Source organism: Anguilla anguilla, chromosome 10 (genome assembly GCF_013347855.1).
Source record: "Anguilla anguilla isolate fAngAng1 chromosome 10, fAngAng1.pri, whole genome shotgun sequence".
NCBI lineage: Eukaryota > Metazoa > Chordata > Actinopteri > Anguilliformes > Anguillidae > Anguilla > Anguilla anguilla.
Genome location: NC_049210.1, coordinates 526349 through 548449, shown reverse-complemented (window position 1 = coordinate 548449; position 22101 = coordinate 526349). Strand labels below are relative to the sequence as shown.

Here is a 22101-nt window from a genome sequence, read left to right as displayed (position 1 = left end):
GTGTGTGTGTGTGTGTGTGTGTGTGTGAGTGTGAGTGTATGCATGTGTGTGTGTGAGTGTGAGTGTGCGTGTGTGTGTGCGTGTGCGTGTGCGTGTGTGAGTGTGTGTGTGTGTGTGTGTGTGTGTGAGTGTGAGTGTATGCATGTGTGTGTGTGAGTGTGAGTGTGCGTGTGCGTGTTTAGACATGGCACTCTTTTCCAGGAAACGCCGAGTATTTCTCCACCTCCTGCCGATGACATCACAGCTTCACAGCCCATTAGCTACCAGATGAGGCCCTGAGGAGCAGACCAACGGCTCCTCACTGCCCTCCCACACCCAGCGCCTAACCCTGAACACACACACACACACATGCATACATGCATGCATGCACCAAGCCAAGTTATAAACCCCACCCCCTTTTCCCTCCAGCAGGGACAGGCACACCCCAACTGTGGCTGCTCACCATGAGCAGGGCTCAAAACAGGGGCTAGTGCCGCTAGGCATCATGGGAGCTCTGGCCCGTTTGAAGGGGTTTCCCATGATGCACCTGGCCCCTGGGGCAACGTTAATGGTCCGCTGGTGGTGGTACTGACATTTTGGGCCAGGTCCCCCCATCCAGGGAACGCACATCCATCCCACCCCCCATGGACCCCCCCTCCCCAAAGACCTCCCGAGCTACTGAGGTAGGCTGCGCTCCCGCTCCCGCTCCCGCCCCCCCCCAACAGATTCCCAGGAACGACTCAAACACAGGAAGGAAACCTGTTAAAGAAAAACTCATTTTATTACACCCTCCAGCTGAGGGGGAAACACAGGGGCATAAAAAAAACACCACAGGGGACAAAACAGCGGATTTTACAGAGCACTCCACCTCCCTACAGCCCCCCCCCCCCACCTCCCTACAGCACCCCCCCCGCACCTCCCTACAGCAGTGTGGAGATCTACTGCTACCACCAGCTCTAATTTCCCCACCCTGCCCACAGCCCCCCATCCACCGGCGAATACAGGAAGGTTCCGGAAGAGAGCTGCAGGACTCACTGCGAGACTTCCCACTTTTACCATCACGCTTCACACAAAGAAATGGCCAGAATTGTTATTTACAGTTTCAGAGAAAGTGCGGGTTCCAGCCGCAGTTTGGGGTGACATGTCTGTATCAGTCATGCAGCAGTGCTGAGATGAGGCCAGGAGAATGGAGGATTCACACAGACAGTGCGAGAACACACCACACTCCGGCACTTCAGGGTGCAGCAAATTACTTCAGCAAGGAACAAAATGAACGGTTTAAAAAAGTAGAAAATGTACGTTTGTAATAAGGAGGTGAAAAGTGTTACTGTTACAGTGAAGACCTAGAAGACCTGTACATGTCCCGGTTCAGCCCGAGTGACTTCAGTCCTCTAATCATGAGTATGACATCACATCACCGTGGCAACACTGTGCTCAGTAATAAAACCTTTATGACACCTCATAACAGGGCCCGCCCACCTTAGTCCTGAAAGCTGCAGGGTCTGCTGCTTTTCATTGGTTAAAAGATTACTCGGGTAATGCAGGTAATTCACCTCACCTGGTTTCTTGGGACTGGTGAAATTACCCAGCAGCCCCTGCGGCTCTCCGCCTCACACCCCCGCAGTGTTGGGCCTGCACTAGGGCCCACAGCAGTCCAGGTACAGGCGGGGTGAGGGTGAGGGGGCGGGGCTGAGGCGAGGGGTGTGGCTTTACCAGGAGCTGAAATCGCCAAAGCCGCCACTCTTGCTCTTGGGCTTCTTGGCGGCGGCGGCGCTGGTGGAAGGCCCAGCCTCCTCCTGCCCGGCTGAGCGTTTCCTGGAACACAGACACACAGGGTGAGACCACACCCCCTGGAGCATTTAGGGCGGGGCCCGGAACACAGACACACAGGGTGAGACCACACCCCCTGGAGCATTTAGGGCGGGGCCCGGAACACAGACACACAGGGTGAGACCACACCCCCTGGAGCATTTAAGGCGGGGCCTGGAACACAGACACACAAGATGAGACCACACCCCCTGGGGCGTTTAGGGCGGGGTCTGGAGAGATCGGCCGCTGCTATTGGCTGGTGGTTTCTGACTGCCCTGTGTGGGAGCCCATGGTAGGACCCCTTTTCTGCAGAACACCCCCAGACTGGCAGACTGCTCCGTAAGTATTAAATACACACAGAACCATAAATAACACTGGCAGCCGCCCACTGCACAGCGACTGCAGGAGACTCAGGGTAAAAATAGCCACCCCTCTGCTAACGCGCGCACACACACACACACACACACACACACACGGCACAGAGTCGCCTCTATAGCTGCCGTGCTACATTAAACACTCAGCCTGGAGAGCTTTTTACTAAAACAGACCGCTGGTGGGGGCGGGGCTTATGCTGTGAGTGTGCGTATGGTGGGGGCGGGGCTTATGCTGTGAGTGTGCATATGGTGGGGGCGGGGCTTATGCTGTGAGTGTGCATATGGTGGGGGCGGGGCTTACGTTGTTGCCTTGTTGATGTACTTGCCCACACCGGGCCGGAAGGTCTTGGGGGGCTGATCATCTTTGACTTTCCTCTGAGAGCTCTGAGCCTCCTCTTCCTCTTTCTGCTTCTGCAGCTCCTTCACCCGCTCCGCAGCGATCTGCACACACACACACACACACACACACACACGCACACGCACGCACACACACACACACAGGCACACACACACGCACGCACACACAGGCACACACACACACACACAAACACAAACACACACACGCACGCACGCACACACAGGCACACACACACACACACGCACACACACACACACACACAAACACACACACGCACACGCACACGAGTGACTTACTGTGGCACAACGAGAACCCAGCTACACATACTTACACACTGAGCCATCTTAGCCCTAAGCTGACTGGTTGCTGATTGGCTGTATATGTTTGGTGGGCGGAGCACTGACCTGGGCGTCGGCTTCCTCGTATGGATCCACAAACACAGTGGCGTTCAGCAGCTTCACTTCTGACTAGAGATTAAAACAGAACAATCAACCTGTCAATCACTGGCAACACGGAACCAAACAAAAATCAACAGCACAAAACTAACAGCAAATATCAAACTAACACAACAGCACAAAACTAACAGCAAATATCAAACTAACACAACAGCACAAAACTAACAGCAAATATCAAACTAACACAACAGCACAAAACTAACAGCAAATATCAAACTAACACAACAGCACAAAACTAACAGCAAATATCAAACTAACACAACAGCACAACAACAAAAACCATCTGACGCAAAAATGGGCGGGTCTGGAGTCGGTGTAATGGGCTGATCTGTCGTTAGGTTGTAAAATAGTTGTATTTTGTTTGTGTTACGGATGCATTATGGTTGTATTACAGTAGTATTTTGGCTGCATTATGGTTGTATTTTGTTTTGTATTAAAGCGTCCAGTGGGTCTGGTTCACCTTGGGCAGGTCTGTTTTTGGATCACTTTCAACGTTCTCCATGGCAGTGAGCGTCTCAAAACCCCCCACCACTCTGAAAGAGAAAAACACAAAAACACCCGATTCAGACCGTCTAACACACAAAACACCCGATTCAGACCATCTAATGCACAAAACACCCGATTCAGACCGTCTAATGCACAAAAACACCCGATTCAGACCGTCTAATGCACAAAAACACCCGATTCAGACCGTCTAATGCAGAAAAACACCCGATTCAGACCGTCTAATGCACAAAACACCCGATTCAGACCATCTAATGCACAAAACACCCGATTCAGACTGCCTAATGCACAAAAACACCCGATTCAGACCGTCTAATGCACAAAACACCCGATTCAGACCGTCTAATGCACAAAAATACCGATTCTCACTGTCTAACAAAATCCCGCTACAGTGGAGCTGTTCACTTAGGGCTTCAAATCCCGCTGCAGTGAAAGAACTACTAAACTACAACACAAGACAGTTAAAGGTTGGCAGAAAATCCTTGGATGCTTCATGACCTCATAATCATCTCATGCATATTCATCGTTTCCCTGGCAACACAAAAGAATATTCAAATGTGAACTTTCTATTGTGTAGTGTTTGATGGCCAAAGCTCGTGTCAATTTTCCATATCTGAACCATTCTGTCAGGGAGAAACATCCTAATACAGCGTAATGCGAATTTAATTAGCTGAATACATCTATAGAAACTTATCGTATCATAACAGGAGAGAAGTATTGTATCACTTTGTTTTGCTTGTTTTTCTTTCAGTTTCAGTTTCCTCCAGTTTCTCCGAAACGTAAAGCCACACGAGCAAGCAACAGGAAAAAAACAGTCTTACCTGCTGAACACAGTGTGCTTCCTGTCTACACGAGCGAACAACAGGAAGTCTTACCTGCCGAACACGGTGTGCTTCCTGTCCAGGTAGGGACAAGAGCGAAAAGTGATGAAGCTGAAAAGGAAAAGAGAACCAATTAAAACCCCCCCACTGTGCCCCCCCCCCAGCACAGCCACACCCCTCCCTGCAAGGTTCCTGTGGAATGAAACCTTGTGCAAAGTTATAATACCGTAAGAACTACATCTTCAGGTTTAGTTCCACACACCTACCATAGAGAGCACCGGGCACAGACTGGCCTGCCACCATAGACAGACAGACGTGGAGAATCTCACCTCCTTGCACGTTGTGCTTTATTGTGTATAGAATGTGTTTTATGTGCCAGTGACTGCGTATATACTGTGTTCTGATTGGGTCTCTAATGTTCTGTGTTTATGTCTGAAGCCAAAGTTAAATCACTCTAATCTATTCCACTCCACATTTGAAGTATCTGAAGTAACAACATAAAAATCTAACATGACACTGAAAGCGTTTGCCATGCTTTTTAACAAATAAGGAAGTTACTCGGTGATATGAAGTAAAAAAAATAATGTGGCAGAATCCTCTGACCTCATATTTCTCTATGCGATGGTGCAGAGAGAAAATGCGATGTGAAAATGCGATGTGGGGCTGCATGCAGATCCGCAGTGTTATTATGCTGCACCAGTGCAGCAGGAACAGAGAGAACCCTGCGACAGCAAGCTTCACCCCACAAACCCGAAACTAGTCCAGTCAAACAGCACCAATCAGCAAGCAGTCTGAGACCACACCTCTTTCAGAGAGAAAGGTAACATCAGAGCACTCAGGAGGATGAATAATAAAATGGAAATCGCTTTTCAATCTGGCTTCTCTAAAAAGAGAGTGCAATCAGACTGTCAGGAGAATAATCGCTCCAGAGGAATGTGCGTGTGTATGTGAGTGTGTGTGTGTGCGTGTGTATGTGTGTGTGTGTGTGAGAGAGAGACAATGCAGCTCGCTAACCACAGTCTGCTTCTTTCAGAAGACTGACTCACCACTGACTAACTCAGCACACAGAGAACTGAAAGAATTATTTGAACACAGACGGGGAACACATCAAAAAGAACAAGTGACACAGATCTGTGAAAGTCTCGGTGTGGTGACTGTGAAGGTCGCAGTGGGGTGACTGTGAAGGTCGCAGTGGGGTGACTGTGAAGGTCGCAGTGTGGTGACTGTGAAGGTCGCAGTGTGGTGACTGTGAAGGTCACAGTGGGGTGACTGTGAAGGTCGCAGTGGGGTGACTGTGAAGGTCACAGTGGGGTGACTGTGAAGGTCGCAGTGTGGTGACTGTGAAGGTCACAGTGGGGTGATGGTTGTTTTGCAGACTGAACACTCACAACTGAGACTTGTTGGTGTTGGGCCCGGAGTTGGCCATGCTCAGGACCCCCCGGCCCGTGTGGGACAGATTGGGCCTAAACTCATCCTTAAAGGGCTTCCCCCAAAAGGACTCGCCCCCTGCAGAGAGGAGAGGGAAGAGAGAGAGAGAGAGAGAGAGAGAGAGATGGGGGGGAGAGAGAGAGAGAGAGAGGGGGGGGAGAGGGAGAGAGAGGGAGAGAGAGAAAAAGAGAGAGGGGGGAGAGGGAGAGAGAAAAGAGAGAGGGGGGGAGAGAGGGAGAGGGAGAGAGAGAGAGATTATGGCCATCGAACCTCAGCAGGCCCTCAGACTACGAAACTGGGGGGGGCAGAACAGCGGCTGGGGGGGGCAGAACAGCGGCTGGGGGGGGCAGAACAGCGGGGGGGGGGGGGGGGGGGGGGCAAACAGCAGCGGGGCTCTTCAGGGCTGAAGGTGCTCTTGACTGGGGAGAGCCCGGGATGCCAGCCTGGACGCCAGCCGCGCGCTGAGAGGTTTTACTGGGGGCTGGAAGGCATAAAGCTTCCCCCGGTGACATTTCTGCATTATTTATACCCTCTCTGACATTTCCCCACACAACAGGCCCTCCATTAAAAACAGGAAGATTGACTGACTTCCACTCAACCTGGCCTTGCAGCAAACACTCACAAAACGCCAATTAAACGGGCAAAATCCTCAGCAGCGTGAACCTCAGACGCGGTTTAAACCGTCACTGCGGGGGTCTGGGCACCAGCCCGTCTCTCATGTACAGAGTTCAGCCATCCTACATTAAAATATACTCATAATCGCTTCATCTCATCCCCGAAACCCAAAACCAGCCTGATGCAGGCCGCTCTGTGCCTCCCTGCTCTCTCCCTGGCCGTCAGACGCTCCTGCTGTTTAAAGGTGTGACCCCGCCCACACGCGGGCGGGCTCAGCCGTAGCCCTGCCTGCGTAACGCTGGGCTCACTGAGACCCTGCAGCCCCGGTATGTGTGGAACCGGAGCGGAGAGGTTCGGAGGCATTTCCAAGAACCGTGGCAAGAGGGGAACAGAATCAGTCACAGACCCAAACCAGCAAATCACAGACAGTCACAGACACAGCGAAAAAGAACCACTTCCTGCTTAAGCTTCTCACGTCCAGCGATTAAACAACCACTTCCTGTTTAAGCGTCTTTCCATCTGTGATAAAAACACACTTCCTGCGCTACCTGCATCAGCAGGGTTTCCCCATGGCGACCGAGACGCAGACCTGGCGTGGAGCTGCAGGCGCAGGACTGAGGTCTGAAACCCTGGGGAAGGAGTTCCTGTCAAACCTGCGTCAGAATGCTCACGCTCCTGCAGTTACACCCTCATATCCTTACAGAATAACTGCAGGCACCACACACTCGGTAAAACCCATCACACTGTGCATCCCCATCCCATCTCTGGGGCTCAGGTCCTTCTGCACCCTAACACTGATCCTGAACTGTTTATTAAACGCGTCCAGTAAGAAACGCATCATATTTTTCAAAACTGTATGTAATATTTGTATTTATAGGATGGGAATATTCTGTCCAGGTAATCTTGGTTAAGGGCATCAGCCACGTAAGTATTAATAACAAACTTAAATAGGATGCAGCCACAGGTACATTTATGAAAATGGACACATGTACATTTACCCCCGGGGGTAACTGAAGACTCATGGCCTAATTAGACACAAGTATATTTACCCCAGGGGTAATTGAAGCCAGTTGCCCTAATTAGACACGTGTATATTTACCCCCAGCTGCCCTAATTACACACATGTAAGGAATATGACCACATGAATTTGGAACACAGCAGGAGCATCTAAAAACGCAGGCATGGAGATGTCAGGCTCCGTTTCCAACGTGTGAGCTATCATCTCCACAGCTGGGTGCCAAGTAACGTCAAAATTAACACCCCCTTATACCATAAACTGTTTCCATGGTGCATTTTCATGCATCCATGACCTAGGATTCTCGATGATGATGATGATGAAGGTGTTTGAGTGACAGCAGCTCACCTGTGCCGGTTCCTGTAGGGTCCCCTCCTTGAATCTGGAAGAAAAATGTAAACGTAAAATGTTTTTTTTTTAACCTGACTGGTTAGTTGGAGATAATACTGGTGACAGCAGAACTGCTCAAACACTGAAGCCAGAATGATGATCTGTCTCTCAGCGATCTGCCGCTCAACAATTCACAGCTTCAGTGGATACTCGATGGTTACTGGACCCAGGAGCAGAACCCAAGAACCGGACTCAGGAGAGATGAGACTGGGTTCTGCTGTGATAATAATGATAATAACTGGACTCATTTAGCAGAACTACTCCCATTACAGACCCCCCCCCCCCCCCCCCCCCCCACCTCCAAAGCAAGGCCAGGAGTTCTGCTCCCGTAACTGAATCCACCCCCCTTCCTCCCACACAGTCTGCTCCAGACTACTACAGGACCATGGGAAAGAAATCCGCCATCATTCATTTCTACAGCTGAACAGAAGTGGAACAGCAGCCGTGTGGAGAGCAGCTGTCAGGCTTAAGAAACAGAAGAGCCCCTGAGGGACGCGCGCTAGCGGTGAACAATAGCGCCGGTGAACTCAGGAGCCCCCGACACGCCAACCAGCAGCAGGTGACCCCACAGCCCGCTAACGCTAACAGCCAGCAGGAGACTCCACAGCCCGCTAACGCTAACAGCCAGCAGGTGACTCCACAGCTCGCTAACGCTAACAGCCAGCAGGTGACTCCACAGCCTGCTAACGCTAACAGCCAGCAGGAGACTCCACAGCCTGCTAACGCTAACAGCCAGCAGGAGACTCCACAGCCCGCTAACGCTAACAGCCAGCAGGTGACTCCACAGCCCGCTAACGCGAACAGCCAGCAGGTGACTCCACAGCCCGCTAACGCTAACAGCCAGCAGGAGACTCCACAGACTGCTAAGGCTAACAGCCAGCAGGAGACTCCACAGACCGCTAACGCTAACAGCCAGCAGGAGACTCCACAGACCGCTAACGCTAACAGCCAGCAGGAGACTCCACAGCCCGCTAACGCTAACAGCCAGCAGGTGACTCCACAGCTCGCTAACGCTAACAGCCAGCAGGTGACTCCACAGCCCGCTAACGCTAACAGCCAGCAGGAGACTCCACAGCCTGCTAGCGCTAACAGCCAGCAGGAGACTCCACAGCAAACGATGCAGATTACCCACTCAGATTTCCCACACAGACTACCCACTCAGGAATATTAACCTGGGGCAGAAGGGCGTGGCCTGCAGAAAGCCTGTCCCCAAATTAATTAATATTTTCCCCAAACCAGTAAACTGGGCCCGTCCCTCGCGTGTGCTGCCATGGGTCCTGCCACACACGCGTGTTCCAGGTCACGTGGAGCCCCTCCGCCGCCAGGTAACCCATAGCGATGGTTACGTGACACCACGCGTGTGCGTGTTTCTGGCAAACAGCAGCTCTCTGAGCTGAGACACATCGTTACATCATTTCTGTCGCATTTTACATTCAGCCGAACCCCATCCATCTTCAGCGCAGCGCCCACACAAACCCTGAAGCACCATTGAGTTCTGCAACCTACCATGAAGTTCCGGATGGATCTATGAAAGATGGTGTCATCGTAGTACCCCTTCTTGCAGAGCCGAACAAAATTCTCGCCAGCCTTGGGGACCTGGGCGGGGGGGGGGGGCAAACGAGAGCGGAGAGAATGAAAGATGGGGGGCGTGAAATCAACAGGAAGTCACCGGCAACACAAACATCTACAGCAGCCAATCAGCTGCAGGCACCCACACACAGTGAACCAATCAGCTGCAGGCACCCACACACAGTGACTGCAGAGCCCTGGGGAGATGAGGGAGAAGAAAGATCTCAACTGCAGACAGAAACAGGATGTTCAGCACTGTGACGGACAGGGTGTTCAGCACTGTGAGGGACAGGGTGTTCAGCACTGTGAGGGACAGGGTGTTCAGCACTGTGAGGGACAGGGTGTTCAGCACTGTGACGGACAGGGTGTTCAGCACTGTGAGGGACAGGGTGTTCAGCACTGTGACGAACAGGGTGTTCAGCACTGTGATGGACAGGGTGTTCAGCACTGTGACGAACAGGGTGTTCAGCACTGTGATGGACAGGGTGTTCAGCACGGTGATGGACAGGGTGTTCAGCACTGTGACGGACAGGGTGTTCAGCACTGTGATGGACAGGGTGTTCAGCACTGTGACGGACAGGGTGTTCAGCACTGTGATGGACAGGGTGTTCAGCACTGTGACGGACAGGGTGTTCAGCACTGAGACGGACAGGGTGTTCAGCACTGTGACGGACAGGGTGTTCAGCACTGTGACGGACAGGGTGTTCAGCACTGTGATGGCTGCACAAACATGGAACCCGGCTTCATTTCCTGAAAGCGCTCGCTAGTTCTCCTCTTCAGTAGGAACAGCTTGAGTCAGCAGTGTTCTCCTCATACTCCAGCTGGTAAAAGGGGCTTTTTCAAAAAGTCTTAATAATAGACACAAACACAATGGCTCTCCCACAATTCTTTACACAGCTCTCCAGCGACAAGTTCACCTCGGTAAAAATCCCTTTTAAAGTAAATTTAGCCCACGAATGTTTATCTACACGATGCCATCTCAAAACAACCACACACTACACTTAAATCACACAACTTAGAACTGGCCTTAACAGAGGCATTTGTAATGATTCCAAAATTAAATAAATAACTGAGCTAGCAAAAATTCAACACAAAAAATGACTTTTCATAATCATGAATAATCTCCAGTTCACATTCCAGGAGTGTTGCCTGGTGTTAAGTGTTGCCTGGTGTTGAGAGTGTGGAGCAGCAGGTCAACTCTGCTCTGGCTGTTTGTGTGTTCTCTGCTGTATTCGCGGACCTCCTGTCTGCCACAGCTGCCCGCAGCACTCGCACTGGCTGCTCAGCTGCTTTCAGACAGCGCTGCTGCTCCCTGTGAATCCACTGCCACAGGAGACCAGCAACCGCTCAGCAGCTGCTAAACCAGCCCCAGCCACAGAGAGAGGAGCCAATCACAGCACAGGGAAATGAGACGAATACACCCCTCGGCCACAGAGAGAGGACACCAGCCACCACCGAGCCAATCACAGCACAGGGAAATGATTCAGACACACTGAGTCATGTCCTGCCTGTCGGGTCTGCTTTTCTCAGAGAAAACAAAACAAAATCAGCACCAACGCACCCCTAACCCCAACCATATGCGCCTAAAATAACATCATTCATTCATAATCACACGCACATTCTCACTGGAGGCCAGAGAGGTTTCCTTATCACTAGCACTTCCTGTCTTTATCCTGATTGGGCAGCCGAGGAGCCAATGAAAACTGAATTAGTAGCAAGCACTCTGTTACCAGGGTAAAAGCTGTTTCCATGGCTGCAAGGCAGCTTTTCCCCTCCTCTGTTATTCCCCTCTTTCAACATTCCAAAACAAACGGCACATGGCCCACCTTTCGGGCTCAATTAATTTCCTTAATCAGAGTCAGGCATAGCAGAGAGGGGGGGGGGGGGAGAGAGAGAGAGAGATGCAGAAATGTAAACATTTAAAAGACACGTTTCATAAGATGTGTAGAACTGCACACAAAGGCACATGCAGTGTATCTGTCGGCACTTTCAGATTAAGGTTTGCTTTTCTGCCTGCCCTGGTGTGGGGGGTGTGCCCTGGCGAGGATGGGGTGGGGTGGGGGGTCTGCATTGTCTCTCCAGTGAGAGAATGAGGCCACGCCCTGAGGGACAGTCAGGTGATGCGTGGCGGGACGGAGCACTGTCCGCTCTCCTCACTGTCCGTCTCTCAGGCTGCACTGGGACAGGACTGAGGGGGAGGGGCTCCTGAGCCCTGTCAGGCAGCCTATCAGAGTGCAGGGATCAGAGGAGAGGAGAGCGGAGGGCTTTAATTGGACTGCTTCTCAGAGCGCGGCAGGCAGGGGCAGCTCAGGACAGTCGAGAACGGCAGGCCACCAGACAAACAAGCGCCCAGAAGGAGGACGAGCGCACCCACACACACACACCCCCAAATAATCCCATTTACCCAACACACACACCCCCCAAATAATCCCACTTACCCAACACACACACCCCCCAAATAATCCCACATTTACCCAACACAAACACCCCCCAAATAATCCCACTTACCCAACACACACACCCCCCAAATAATCCCACTTACCCAACACACACACCCCCCAAATAATCCCACATTTACCCAACACAAACACCCCCCAAATAATCCAATTTACCCAACACACACCCCCCCAAATAATCCCATTTACCCTAAACAAACACCCCCCAAATAATCCCATTTACCCAACACAAACACCCCCCAAATAATCCCATTTACCCAACACACACCCCCCCCAAATAATCCCATTTACCCAACACAAACACCCCCCAAATAATCCCAAATCTACCCTACACAAACACCCCCCAAATAATCCAACATTTACCCTACACAAACACCCCCCAAATAATCCCACTTACCCTAAACAAACACCCCCCAAATAATCCCACTTACCCAACACAAACACCCCCCAAATAATCCCAAATCTACCCTACACAAACACCCCCCAAATAATCCAACATTTACCCTAAACAAACACCCCCCAAATAATCCCATTTACCCTAAACAAACACCCCCCAAATAATCCCACTTACCCAACACAAACACCCCCCAAATAATCCCAAATCTACCCTACACAAACACCCCCCAAATAATCCCACACTTACCCAACACAAACACCCCCCAAATAATCCCACACTTACCCAACACAAACACCCCCAAATAATCCCACTTACCCAACACAAACACCCCACAAATAATCCCACACTTACCCAACACAAACAACCCCCAAATAATCCCATTTACCCTAAACAAACACCCCCCAAATAATCCCAAATCTACCCTACACAAACATCCCACAAATAATCCCACACTTACCCAACACAAACACCCCACAAATAATCCCACACTTACCCAACACAAACACCCCCCAAATAATCCCACACTTACCCAACACAAACACCCCCCAAATAATCCAACATTTACCCTACACAAACACCCCCCAAATAATCCAAAATCTACCCTACACAAACACCCCCCAAATAATCCAACATTTACCCTACACAAACACCCCCCAAATAATCCCAAATCTACCCTACACAAACACCCCCCAAATAATCCCATTTACCCTAAACAAACACCCCCCAAATAATCCCACACTTACCCAACACAAACACCCCAAAAATTATCCCAAATCTACCCTACACAAACACCCCCCAAATAATCCAACATTTACCCTACACAAACACCCCCCAAATAATCCCAAATCTACCCTACACAAACACCCCCCAAATAATCCAACATTTACCCTACACAAACACCCCCCAAATAGTCCCAAATCTACCCTACACAAACACCCCCCAAATAATCCCAAATCTACCCTACACAAACACCCCCCAAATAATCCAACATTTACCCTACACAAACACCCCCCAAATAATCCCAAATCTACCCTACACAAACACCCCCCAAGTAATCCCAAATCTACCCTACACAACCACCCCCCAAATAATCCCACACCCGGCCTATACAAACAGCCCCCAAATAATACTGTGTATCAGACACATAACCCGCCCCCCACAGCTCTCATCTTGGGGTAAACCTGAGTTAGGGATAAGGCTGGGTTTGGGATAAACCTGGGTTCAGGTTAAGCAGGAGTTCAGATTTAAGCCTGGGTTCAGGTTAAGTCTGGGTTCAAGTTAAATCTGGGTTAGGGATAAGGCTGGGTTTCGGGTAAATCTGGGTTAGGGTTAAATCTGGGTTAGGGTTAAGTCTGGGTTCAGGTTAAGTCTGAGTTAGGGTTAAGCTTGGGCCTCTGGTAGTGCGTGTACAGCAGCACGTCGACAACTGAGTTTCTGCAGGGGAGTGTTTCACTAGGAAGGACACGAGCACAAGGAGAAATGCGGGGGGGGGGGGGGGGGGGGGGACAGAGAGAGCAAGAGTGAGAGAGAGAGAGAGAGAGAGAGAAACCCAACGCAAATAACCCATCAGGAATAACTGAATACAGCATAAACCTAAACACACCATAAAAATATTTTGCAGAATGTGCTGCTCACACAAAATGTTTCAAAACATCTGTTACCACTTCAATATGGCCGATCCATTAAAATTAAAAAAATAAAACACACATGTACATACACAAAGATACACACCCACAAAGACAGATACACACATACACAGACACACACACACACAAAGACAGTCAGACCGACACACACAGACACACACACACACACAGACACACACAGACACACACACACACACAGTTCGGGGTCATTTGAGGATGATTTCCACTGCGCTGCAGGCAGCGGAGCCTCTGAGGCAGTTGTGCTTCCTCCAGACGCTGTCTGGCGCTTTGAGTCACAGCAAACGCCCTTCCACACACACCACTCTTCACTCAGGGAAGAACGGCCTGACGACCTGCTACTACCGAGGGGCATTCAAACCAGCCATGTACACGTCTGTTCTTCTGTAACACACACTGCCATGGACACGTGTGTTTCCCTATCACACACACTGCCGTGGACACGTCTGTGTTTCCCTATCACACACACTGCCATGGACACGTCTGTGTTTCCCTATCACACACACTGCCATGGACACATCTGTGTTTCCCTATCACACACACTGCCGTGGACACGTCTGTGTTTCCCCATCACACACACTGCCATGTGCACACACTCCTCTACCCAGTGCAGAGTCCCCACATTCCTTACACTCCTCCACCCAGTGCCGAGTCCCCACAATCCTTACACTCCTCCACCCAGCACCGAGTCCCCACAATCCTTACACTCCTCCACCCAGCGCTGAGGTTAAAGTTCAGGGGTCAGGGGTCAGGGCACCTTGTCGCAGTAGAGCTCCAGGTTCAGGTCCCCTTTGTTGGTGTGCAGGCGCACATAACCCTTCTTCTTCACGTACCCATAACGCACAGTGTCGTCTGCAATGGCATCTAGGAAGGAGGAAGTGAGGGAGAGGTTTAACTGGCAGCTCCACGGAAACGCCAGCCCATAATACCATGTGCTCTTCGTGTTCATTTAGACCCGTGCGTCAGTGACGCTGAGGAGAGTGGAGAGTGTTTCATCAGGGTGGGGGACAGTGGAGAGTGTTTTCCCAGGGTGGGGGACAGGGGGCGCTGGAGAGTTACCTGCTTCGTGGGTGGTTTCGGGGGCCATGGCTGTGGACGTGAAGGATGCCGAAACTCTGCCTGTGGAGTAATGAGCCTGAGAGGGAGAGAGAGACATTAACACTGCACTGAGAGAGAGAGAGAGAGAGATAGGGTGCTACAGTCTAAGGCCTGCAGGAGGTAGACTCATGTGTATGGCAGGGACAGTGAGCAGGAGCGGGGTCAGGCGAGGCGGGGCGGGGCGGGTGTGGGGGCAGGGCGGGGCAGGGACAGTAGGTGGGCCGGGGGGGCGGGTCGGTGCCCACGCTAGCTCACCGCGTTGAGCTTGTCTGTTTTCTTCTTCTCCGGGCCCTTCATGGTGGAGGCCAGCAGCTCGTCCCCCTTGTAGTCCCGGTACAGCTCGGCCAGCGTCTCCTGGGTCTCCAGGTTTGTGGTCCTCAGGTGGTAGGAGGGGTCCTGCATGGCCTTCTCCTCATCTGAGCACCACGAAATGAACATTCACTCAACGTTCACTCAACGACATTCACGCATCACAATGTTGTACTCGGGCAGAGAGGGGCCATGATGGACTACTGGAAAGTTCTACTGTGAGGAAATATGAGGTACAGAATAACTGAACTCCGCCCCCCTTCCCATCTGAGGGCCCGTTGGGTTTTTGCTGTAGATGCAGGAGCCCTTTAGCTTGCATAACTTCACAGAAGGCCCACACTACTCCTCCTTTCCTCCCATTGTGCAGGGTTAAAGCTCACAGATGGTTCCTGCCAGTGAAAGGTCAGTACGCAGCGAGCACTGCACAGAGACCCGAAAAACACACCGACCTGGATCCACCACTTTCAGATTGTTCTTCACGTGGAAGAAGTTGGAGACGTTGAACTTGTCCAGGTTAGTCGGGTCCTGACAGGAAGAGCAGGAAAAACAGGCACGCTTACTCTCCAGAATGAGAGGTACATAAAGTACTCACGTCCATCTATGACACAGGCCGCTCATAACCTAATGGTGCTATGAACCCACTAACCTGGAGCAGACATACCGCTGCTTACACACACACACACACACACACACACGCGCGCACACACACACACACACACACACGTGCACACGCGCGCACACACACACACACACACACACACATGCGCGCACACACACACACACCTGCAGTGTGATGATATCCTTTCTGCTGAATGGTTCATCTGTCAGTAGATCTCTGTAGGTCTTGGTTTTGATGTTCAGCTGCTCAATCGCCTGGACAAAATAAACAGAAACAGAAACAAAATGGCCGTTTACACACAGACAGACACACACACACTCTCTCTCACATAGGCACACACAAACAAACACACACGCACACACACACACACACACTCTCACATACACGCACGCACGCACACACACACACACACACACACTCTCACATACACGCACGCACGCACACACACACACACACACTCTCACATACACGCACACGCACACGCACACGCACACACACACACACACACTCTCACACACACGCACGCACGCACGCACGCACACACACACACTCTCACACACGCACGCACGCACACGCGCACACACACACTCTCACACACACGCACACACACACACACACACTCACACACACACACACACACGCACGCTCACCTCATGGGAGAACACGTTTCCTGTGACCCTGTTGGCCATGATGTGGGAGTTGTTTGTGAAGACGTTGTACAGAACAGGGCAGTGATATTTCCCTGCAAAGAGAACAGCACTTCAGCACCGAATCACCGTGAATTTACCAGTGTTAGGGGGGTCTGTGTTAGGGGGTCTGTGTTAGGGGGCCAGTGTTAGGGGGTCCTGTGTTAGGGGGTCTGTGCTAGGGGGCTTGTGTTAGGGGTCCAGTGTTAGGCTGTGAGGTGGAGGGGGTCAGAATCAGAGTGGAGGCTGCATGCACAGGGTGTTTCCGTTATTACCACTGACAGGATGACCTACCTTCACTGTTCTTGCTGAAGTTGAGCTTGATGAGGTTCTTCGCCTCCAACTTCTACAATGAGAGAGGAGCGGTGTGAGAAACGCACCCCCATGTGACGTGCACCCCATGTGACGCGCATAGTCGCTACTCTGACACTCACAAACACACACAACTGCACAGGTCTTCCAGGCCAGTCTCACCAAATCATCACGTTCCCCATACACTGCTCCCCAACAGCCTGACTCAGGACATGCTGGGCAGGAGCAGAGGATTATGGCCACATTTTAGGGGCCCATCATACAGAAGGGACAAGTCTGGGCAAGCAGAGAGCAAGCAAAACAAACAGTGTCCATAGTGTTCCGTCAGCCTTCCTCCCGAGATGCATGATATCTCACGCCCTCTGGTGGACACTGGGGAGGACTGCATGTTGTTTGTATCTGTTTTGATACTGAAATGAACCCGTTTGTGGCCGATAGAGGCTTTTATGGTGCAGTAATAAGGTCTGTAAGCATTACAGTGACCCACTGAGAGTCCTCTCACATGACCAGAGCATCAGGGAAATATGCAGGAGAACCTTAAGGACAATGAAGAAGCCTTGCAGTCAGAATATGGGAAATATTTACACCGGGTTTGTAAAAGTTGCTCTGCAGTCTTGCAGAAAGCTGAACAGAACAGGAACACAGGTTCAGATCATACCGCTGTCTGACTGACCAAAATTTATACATAACAGTGAGAGTGCCACTGTAACAAGATTACAAAGTAAAAAAATATTCTTCAGGGGGAAAAATGGACAGCTCATATAGCTATACAGTAATTGCTCTGTACCAAGGATTCAGAAAAACTCAACTTTTTACTGCATTTATCAGAGGGTGAATGTTTCAGCGGGGACTACAGCTGTGATGGTGAGCATCTCATTCTGCTTCAGTTAACACTGGAGAAGCACACAGCCTAAAGCACACAGCCTTCTACTGCCCAGCACCTCCCACCTCACCCTCATCATCCTCACACACTCATCCTCAACATCCTCACACACGCATCATCATCCTCCCACCTCATCCTCACACACTCACCCTCACTCAGCCTCACCATCCTCCTCATCCTCACCTTCATCATCCTCACACACTCATCCTCCTCATCCTCACACTTACCCTCATCATCCTCACACACTCATCCTCATCATCCTCACACACTCATCATCATCCTCCCACCTCATCCTCATCATCCTCACACTCACCCTCATCATCCTCACACTCACCCTCATCATCCTCACACTCACCCGCATCATCCTCACACACTCACCCGCATCATCCTCACACACTCATCCTCATCATCCTCACACACTCATCCTCATCATCCTCACACTCACCCTCATCATCCTCACACACTCATCATCATCATCCTCACACTCACCCTCATCATCCACACACTCACCCTCATCATCCTCACACTCACCTTCATCATCCTCACACACTCATCATCATCATCCTCACACACTCATCATCATCATCCTCACACACTCATCCTCATCATCCTCACACTCACCCGCATCATCCTCACACTCACCCTCATCATCCTCACACTCACCTTCATCATCCTCACACTCACCCTCATCATCCTCACACTCATCCTCATCATCCTCACACACTCATCCTCATCATCCTCACACTCACCCTCATCATCCTCACACTCATCCTCCTCTCACACTCACCTTCATCATCCTCACACTCACCCGCATCATCCTCACACTCACTCAACCTCGTCATCCTCCCACCTCATCCTCATCATCCTCACACACTCATCCTCATCATCCTCACACTCACCCTCATCATCCTCACACTCACCCTCATCATCCTCACACTCACCCTCATCATCCTCACACTCACCCGCATCATCCTCACACACTCATCCTCATCATCCTCACACTCACCCGCATCATCCTCACACTCACTCAACCTCGTCATCCTCACACTCACCTTCATCATCCTCACACTCACCCGCATCATCCTCACACTCACTCAACCTCGTCATCCTCACACACTCCTACGCGGCTGTGATACCGCCAGCTCTCCAGTCCCACCAATGGATCACCCACCTCTCCAGAAATGGGGTTGGTGCCAAACCTCTTTATCCAGGGAACGATGCTCCTGCACAGAGAAAATGATGAAGAGTGTTACTACGATAACCAACAAAACTGACAAACACATAAAAAACACATCTGCATTTTTGCTTTGTTATTCTGAATGTGGGATTCTCACAGCAGGTCGAACACCACTCCTTCTTCTGTACACATGGGGTACTCAAAGGGCTGAAGAGAGAGGCTGTGGAACAGTGAGAGAGAACACAATCAGAAACATTATATTTCACCACACCCCCCTCCTTTCCTGTGTATTGATCATTCCAATTCTGCAACCGCACCGGTGAGTGAAGACTGTGTATCAAGTCAAAATAAAGTCCAAATCTTCGGTACATAAAACCTTTCCGCCAGCCTACCACAGAAATCTAGACACAATAACAATAACATTTCCAATGTAATGACATCTCATAATATCATAGCATCATATCGGTTGAAGAAACAGAGGCCACAGACAAATCGGTAGACAGACATAAAACTCTTGATATCTGGATTCAACTTGGAATCCGTAGAGTCGCTGCTTCACTGAATAACAAGCAGACCGTTTCAGAACGCAAGAGACGAGCCTTTACCACGTGAAACTACGATGTCCTTAAAAACACTAGTATACCGCGTTTTATCAAGCATAAAACGCTAAGATCGTCCCTTACCTGCAGTGGTCAAAGGGGAGGCGTCTGAAATTTGCCTGGGGAATTTCTACGAAACAATAACAACAAATGTCATATCAATGTGTGCTTTGCTTCATTTGATAACCTCTCGAATCGCTGAGCACACAATCAAACAAATAAAACGATGTGAAACTGTTTTAAAGTGTTAAAATCAAAATGAACCTAAATACTGGTTCAGACAAGGCTTCTGACTATAAACAATCCGAACATAACAGGAAATCCCATGTTAAACTTCCATTACCTGTTTTTTTCCCACCGTAGAAATGTGTGTACTCGGTACACGTGATGTACCTATAGGTATAACAAACATCAGAATAAATGTGAGCTAGATGCGTGGATTAACTAGTCCAGGTAGCTGACTTCAACAAGCTATTATATACCGTTATGTTATCCGAGTTAACAAAAATCAAATTAGCCTTCAAGCCATCAAGTTAATATACAGTAAATACTGGAAACAGTGTGCCAAGCTATCCTAAAACACGTCATTTCAGATTATATTTTATTTAACAAAGCAGGAAGACAGCTGAGAATGTAGAATAACTTTTTAACCCGTTAACTATGACCAGCAGCATGCTACTAGACAGCTAGTGAGTAGCTAATTTAGCCCCTACAACAAACATTAGACAATTGAACTTGCATTTTATCTTTCTGGTGCTGTCTCTTCCCCATTTTGATGACAGAGCAGGATTCCTCTGGAGAATAAATTCAGTTATTGTAGAACCGATCGTTGCTTAAAGCAGAATCCAAACTACGATAGCAAACTGGCTAGCCACCGATAGCTTAGCTTTGTGCAAACACAAGCTTCCGGTCGCGCTGTGTTCCGGACTTCAGGTACAGCCACTAAAATATTCCGGTGTAAAACAACAAGCTGCAATTTTCCTGTTGTTTTATATCTATACATTAATGTAATGGCAGATTTGAGTGATGCAATGTTGGGACATATGTTGCTGATTTCAGAAAATGTTGATACCATCTAATGTTATCATTTGATTGCATATTTCCCTGAATAATGTGTAAATATAAATTAATGGTGTACTAATTGTTCTTTACACACTTACACACAGAGGAGAACCATATGCACACTTTCCTCTTTAATATGACTAACAGCGCCAGATCTGGCTTCCCTCATTCACAGACCAGTGAGTACAGATGCAATGTTGCTAAAGCACTAATGCAAGTTAAATTAGTACAAAGGTAGGAGTGCTGGTTGGTGGGGATGGGAGGGAACCAGAGACAGTCTGAGGAGGTCTGTTATATTTTACTGTCCTGGTCACTGGTGGAAATTGGTTCCACAACTTGGGGGCCAGTATTGACAGTACTGGCGCTTCTCCATTGACCAGCACGGCACGGTACAGGACGGCAAGCATTCGTATCCTACCCGTGCCGTGTTGCCTGTTGCGCTTCTCCATTACACAACAGACCCGTGAAGGAAGGAGGAGTCATGGGAGGAGTAAAGTGGAGTAAAGCTTCATAAGAGCACGCCATGGTGGTGATGTACATATTCACGAGACACAACCACACAACACAACGCAATGGAGAAACTTGAAGCTATGCTGTACTTTTTCGTCGGCATTTGGTTTTGGATTAACCGTAGTTATTTTGAAAGATGCAAAAAGAGAGCGCAAGCGATTGAGTCGGAGAGGAAGAGAAAATACCTCTTAAGAAAATACAGCTGGGAGATACAATTTGAAATATTTCCCTTCAGCCACTTAATCTCCAGCTCCAAAGATAATTAATATTTACAATTATTCATAAGTCATCATTATCTGAAAATGTCTTTCCCGCTGCTGATGGTCGTTTTCGGCCTGCTGCATGTGGACCTGCTCTGTCTCCTTCAGGAAGGCCAGGTGTTCAGATGCCTGGTCCCGTTTCCTTTTGCCTAAAATAAGAAGTACATTTAAGTTAACAATTAATACATGGACCAGCACAACAAAACACTGAAGTCCATCGCTCAAGTCCACACTCAAGCCCACAGAAAATCAGAACTCAGTCGAGGTTTATCCACTTCAGAATCAGAAAGTATAAAAGATATCAACAAATGTATATACGAGTCCAGAGTAGTGCAGAGACTATTCATATAAATGACTAGGAGAAGCAACTACTGAGGGAGGAGATAGCCAGCTGTGAAATGGAGATTCCTGGAGATGGCGTTGGGCACATATGCATGTGTGTGTGTATGTATGCTATATATGCGTGTACGTATATATAATATATGTGAAATTTTCCAAATGGCCTCAAAGAACACCCAGAGCATGTTATGATTATTTCTTTAAAATGTTATTATTACATTTAGTCATTCAGCACATTAAATTTACTCAGACAGGCATGGCAGCCATTCATTGATATTGGCAGATCACACACTTAAGCTTGTTTCCTCGTATACAAAACGATAGATAACCATTCGAATCCTAATTTTTCTGACTACTCTGTGAAACAATGACAATATCACTTTATTTCCTCTGCAACAATAAAAACTAATTGA

General features: G+C 49.6%; 1 protein-coding gene across 1 annotated transcript; it reads right to left on the bottom strand.

Annotated features, from left to right (window-relative positions):
• Nucleotides 1-736: 736 nt before the first annotated feature.
• Nucleotides 737-20451, bottom strand: ppil2 (peptidylprolyl isomerase (cyclophilin)-like 2). Its single transcript, XM_035379942.1, has 20 exons — nucleotides 20257-20451; nucleotides 19861-19910; nucleotides 19602-19647; nucleotides 19076-19138; nucleotides 18913-18964; nucleotides 16841-16892; nucleotides 16511-16602; nucleotides 16025-16114; nucleotides 15691-15766; nucleotides 15188-15348; nucleotides 14894-14969; nucleotides 14592-14698; nucleotides 9255-9344; nucleotides 7707-7740; nucleotides 5689-5806; nucleotides 4355-4411; nucleotides 3436-3508; nucleotides 2925-2987; nucleotides 2464-2603; nucleotides 737-1794 (listed from the first exon to the last, which is right to left on the bottom strand). Exons 1-20 carry the CDS (start codon nucleotides 20286-20288, stop codon nucleotides 1689-1691), a joined length of 1578 nt encoding a protein of 525 aa, XP_035235833.1. The 5' UTR covers nucleotides 20289-20451; the 3' UTR covers nucleotides 737-1688.
• Between the last annotated feature and the right edge of the window lie 1650 nt (nucleotides 20452-22101).

What these genes read in the sequence shown, in the direction of transcription:
- ppil2 (XM_035379942.1), bottom strand. Translation starts at nt 20,288, where the DNA reads ATGGGGAAGAGACAGCACCAGAAAGATAAAAT. An exon ending in CTACGGTGGGAAAAAAACAG is followed by an intron (nt 19,648 to 19,860) that starts GTAATGGAAGTT and finishes ATTGTTTCGTAG; the next exon opens with AAATTCCCCAGGCAAATTTC. An exon ending in CTTCAGCAAGAACAGTGAAG is followed by an intron (nt 16,603 to 16,840) that starts GTAGGTCATCCT and finishes TTCTCTTTGCAG; the next exon opens with GGAAATATCACTGCCCTGTT.